Raw genomic sequence first — 5,009 nt, forward strand, 5'->3', positions numbered from 1 at the left:
GTCTCCAAGTGTGTTCACCAGTTTCCCAACAGCAAAAGGGAAATGCTGGCCCAGAAAGAGGTAGGGAAAACGCAATAGGGGACATCTTTCCAACTGAGTAAGAGGAACACGAGAGGCAAGCATTTGGGCTAGAGAGAGAAAGAAAACCAAAACCTGACTGCTGGTCTTCAGGTGACATGAAAAGATGGAGAAAGGACTGAAGGTGGCGTGAAGCTGTGGGGGTGGGGCATCTCACCTGCTCTGCGCAGTCTGCCCACCCACGTTTGCAGTTTCCAAATGGTACCATAACCAGGCTCCACCGCCTGCTGGCTGTGCGACCGTGGGCAGATTACCTACCCTTGCTGAGCCTCGTGTTCTCTGCCTGGAAGATGGAAATAATAAAAACTTATTTTTTTATTTACTTGTTTATCTAAGTACATCCTAGAATTGTTGGAATGGAAATAACCCTGTAACACATTTCGTCTGTGGCAAATACACAAAAAAAGATGCTATTCCTATTACCGCCCAAGAGTGTGTGTGCAAGTAAAGGACGTCTGACTGAATACGGTTTGGGGAGCGAGACACTTAAAGGAGAAGCCAACTCCCCTTTCTGGATCTTGGAAAAATTCTCGAGTGGAATTCCCACTGGGGAGCATCACGCCAGCCTCAACAGTCGACCGTGAAGTCAGCTATGGCCAGAGCAGCCCCTGCTGGGGGCTGAGAACCATCCTTCTGTGTGGCCCCACCTGACGGCCTTGGGGCGGCCCTGGACTGCATCGTCATATGTCCCTTGCAGCGCTTGGGGTTTTTCAGCCTCTAATGCACTTTGTCATGATCTTAATTAAACTGGGAGACAGACAGGATATCCACTTTCATCGCATTTTACAGATGAGAAAACTCAGGTCCACAGAGGAAAGTGACCAGCTCGGGCTGGCACAGCAGAGAAGGCCACGCGGACACACGGAAGGACACCCGGCCTTCGGATTTCTCGACGAGTGCGCTTCCTGCCCTCCCTGACGCCTTCCCTCCTAGGAGCAGAGAAATGGCTCTTGCTGCTCCAACCGCCACTTCCACCAACGAACCACTGAGAGACACAGAAAAACCGGGACAGCAGCAGCTGCCACCGCAAACCTTGGGACCTTTATCATGTCGCCGATTATTGACCTAACCCTGCTTCGTTGTTTTTGTTTGTTTGTGTTGTTTTGGGGATTTTGTTTTTGTTTTTGTTTTTTAGCAACAACTGGCCATAAGGCAAAGACCGCACTGGTGGGGCTGGCGACAGGTACCCAGGACCCTCTGTCAGCAGCAAATGCCTGATGAACTTCGCTCCCTTGGCTCAGTGTTACCTCTGTGCGAGCCTCGGCTCACTTCCCTCTCTGGGCCTCAGTATCTCCACCTGTACAGTGGGTCCGACAGTGCCTACCTGATGGAATTGTAGGGATTGGCTGGAAGGGTGTGTGCGAGAGCACCTTATCCAGAGTCCGACACACAGTAGGTACTCACTAAAAGTTAGGTGGGTTTTTGTTAATTGCGTATCGTACTTGAACACTCCCCGCACAGATAATGAGAAGAATTTGGTTTGAATCACTGACTCTGTCCCTTGCTAGCTATGTAACCTTGCGTAAATTGCTTAAGCGCTCTGGGCCTCAATTTCTTCATCTTATAATACCTTCCTCACAGATAGTAATGAGGGTAAAACGATGGCGTATTCAGAGCATTTTATGAGCTGAGAAGGGCTGTGTGGGGTTTGTGAGGAAATGTCAGTGAGGCTCTGGGAAGGCCAGGCAGGAGTACAGATTAGACTTGGTTGCAGCCACGTGGCCCAAGAATAAGGTAGAAGAGAGAGAAGAGGGAGTCAGAGAGGGTTCCTCGATCCAGCCTTCATCCTGACCCGCTGCTGGGGGGTGCAGCAGTGAACAAAATAGACACACGGTGCTTACACTCTAGGGAGTATGGGGACAAAAAAGAGGAGAGTGCTGACTTGGAAGTTAGACGTGCAAGTCGTCAACCGGAAAGAGAGACAGAGAGAACTGAGACCCCAAGCCTGAGAGAATGAACTTGGCTTGTGGGAGAGACAGGTGCTAAAAACAGAACCACCTGCCCAAGAACAAGGAGAAAACAAGAGTCCACAGTGGGAAAGAATTGGGGGAGCAAGGTCGAGGTGATACAGAAAGGAGTGTGGTTGGTGTTGGGAAGGTGTCCGAAGAAGGGCTTTTTGGCGTGGCAGACACTGGGACGGGAGAAGTTTCTCTGAGAACACCCACCTCACGGGCAGGCAGCTCCCCATCCCTACAACTCTGATGTTTATTCTTCTCCTGCTTCCTCCCCGTAACCTAACCGACTCCTGGGACTTGGGGGGATTCACACGCTATCTGAGGGTACACACACCTGGATCACTCTGGTGAAGTACACGCATGGTACGGGGCAAGATGGCATGGCCACCAGGAGTGTGCCTTTCTGGAAACCCCGTCACCCCCAGCTGGCTCCTGCTAACTTCCATCTGCACTTGTTACAATGACCCTTTGCACTTCACTCCAGCTTTGTGCGGGGAAACCAAAGGGAGGCAGAGAGACAACTGTGTGACCAAAAGAGGAGACTGTGCCATCACTTGGGAATAAAGTGGCAAACACAGCTGCAGGTAGGATTGTTGACTCCAAGGTTTTTCTTTCCTTTTTCTTTCTCCCTTTTCTTCCTTCCTTCATTGAGGTCTACTAGTCATTCAGAAAATGTTCAAAGTCTCGGTTCTCTAGGGCACAATGTGCCAAGTGATGCGTGTCAGGGAGGAGATCAGTGCATCCTTTGTTTCCCAGAAGCTTGCATTTCGGGGAAGAAAAGATAAGCAGAAACAAAATGACTTTCTCTGTTTCTTTGTGAATCAGAGGGTATTCATTTCCCACTTGGCCCTGGAACTAACTTCTTGGATCTCATCCTTCCCTTCTGCCACAGGTGCCATCTCAACTGGTCCTGCTAACCCGCCTGCCCCTTCAGATTTCAGGACAATTCTGGAACCAGCTCTCCCACCTGGCCAGGAGAAGCTCTACCCTCAAACACCTGGGCTTTGATCTTTTGCAAAGGGTAGGGGACAGAAGAGAGCATCCAAAGACCCTAGAGAGACACGGGGGTGGCTAGAAAATGGGGGTGGACAAAACTCACTTCACTTTGCGCGGAGAAACAAAGACATGGCAAAGGAGCAAATTTAATAATTGCTTGTGTTTTATTGGAGATCAGCATGGGAGGAGCAGGAGAGGCAGTGGAAAGCAGAGAGAATGCCAGAAAACATACTCGTTGAATCTTGATTCAGCTCACACTCCATTCTTTGGATTTCCAACTTAGGGTTTTCCCCTCTGTCATTCTCCTAACCCCACTGTGACCCAGGGTTTGGAGGATTGGGGAAGCCAGCTGGGATGTTCCAAGAAGAGCCAGTAGGATGGAGAACTCTGGGAGGAAATTGATTATTAATACCTGGGTGTAGATGAATATCTCCCCAGCTGCCTCCTGGATACCGGTTAATATCTCTCCAGCTGCCTCCTGGATACCGGTTAATATCTCCCCAGCTGCCTCCTGGATACCGGTTAATATCTCCCCAGCTAGTACTTGGGTTTTGATTATTGATACCCCAGATTCCCAAAGGGTGTGGCATGGGCCTTGTTCCCCATCCAGTTCCAGGACCTCCACCTCCCCAGGACATTCCTGGATTCAGGGTTCCCCAGGGGTGCCCAGGCAGAAGTGGCTGTCGAATCCTGTTAGTAAGAGAGGGTGGTTGTTGGACAAGGATTTCTCTCTGGGCTCCCAGAACATTAGAATGAAGCGACCGCCTAGACTTGGAGTCCTGGTAGAGGAGTGAAGCCTCAGGTACGGGGCGCGTAGAGCGTGCAGAGGACCCTGCAGGCAAAGGACTGCTGCCCCGAGGGAGAGCACCAGAAAGGGAAGACTGTTTTTCAGGCAATGCTTCACCCCCGTGGTCCTCAATGGCAGCAGCCACCATCTGCCAAGGATCTTCAGAGGGCCAGAAATCCATGGAGGGCAGCCCCTCCATTGCGGGCCAGCTCTGAACCCCAGAACCACCTGCAGGTTGGAAGCCATCTGATGGAGAAGCATTGGGCTTCAAAGGAGCCCTTGTTAAATCATTTGGCCCAGGGTCTGGTTTGGGCTGAGGAAGTTCAGAGTTGGAGTGGCTGGGCAAGGAAGGTTGTTCAAGCAGAGGCAAGTTGGTTCCCAAGTGTTGGAGAACTTTCTCTTCCACTGCACCAATGCTTCGGGCAAAGAAGCCTGAGGGAAAGGAAAGAGGAGGCAGCAAATGGACTGGATATTTGGTTCCAATGCCCACCTTCCCTGATTTCCCTGATTCTCTTTGCTCCAAGTTCCTTCATTTTCCCCCAGGGACCGAAGGGACCCTCCTGCCTGTACCCCTTCCCTCAATTCCAGTTCCCCTGGGGCCCCCAGTCTCCACCTGTGCAAGGGTTGGGCACAACCTCCATACCTGGGAGATGAAGACAGATCAGAAGAAGCAGGCCGAGAGGAACCCTGCTCCCTACCGTGAAGCCCTGCATCTTGCTCAGCTCTAACATCTCTCTCTGCCCCAAGACAGCCAGCCCTTTATCCTCTTGGTGGGGTGAGGGACAGCAGAAACAAGCTGAGCCAGTGGTTGTGCAGATAATAAGTCTGTACATTCCACTCTCATTCCTAATTCAGTCTGTGGCAACAGGTGCAACTTGAATGTCCCAGGGAAGCTGGGTGTTTCCACCCCTGGTTCCTTTCCTAAGGTTCCCCACCCCTTCCTGGCCCAGGTGTCCTGGTTCACAGCTTGTCACTGATTGTCAGTACTGCCCTGCCCTAGGCTCCCTACATCAAGCACAGGAGGACTTCGCCCTTGGGGTCCCAATCTCTTCGTCGCCTTCTTAGCAATAGAAACACTCACTTCTCTTCACTTTCTTTTTGGGATCCACATCATTCTCTTCCAGCATCCCTTTCTCATGCATCCCCATAGCTCCTTTACCCTAACCGCAACCTATAGGAGTTCTGGGGTACAG

At 51.2% G+C, this 5,009-nt stretch overlaps 1 protein-coding gene across 1 annotated transcript; it reads right to left on the minus strand.

The window, feature by feature from the left end:
- Positions 1-3,170: 3,170 nt before the first annotated feature.
- On the minus strand, positions 3,171-4,632 carry C6H6orf15 (chromosome 6 C6orf15 homolog). The gene is made up of 2 exons (XM_002915800.4): positions 4,460-4,632; positions 3,171-4,248 (listed from the first exon to the last, which is right to left on the minus strand). The coding sequence occupies exons 1-2, from the start codon at positions 4,545-4,547 to the stop codon at positions 3,335-3,337; spliced, it is 1,002 nt and encodes a 333-aa protein (XP_002915846.3). The 5' UTR covers positions 4,548-4,632; the 3' UTR covers positions 3,171-3,334.
- Between the last annotated feature and the right edge of the window lie 377 nt (positions 4,633-5,009).

This window comes from Ailuropoda melanoleuca, chromosome 6, assembly GCF_002007445.2.
Source record: "Ailuropoda melanoleuca isolate Jingjing chromosome 6, ASM200744v2, whole genome shotgun sequence".
NCBI lineage: Eukaryota > Metazoa > Chordata > Mammalia > Carnivora > Ursidae > Ailuropoda > Ailuropoda melanoleuca.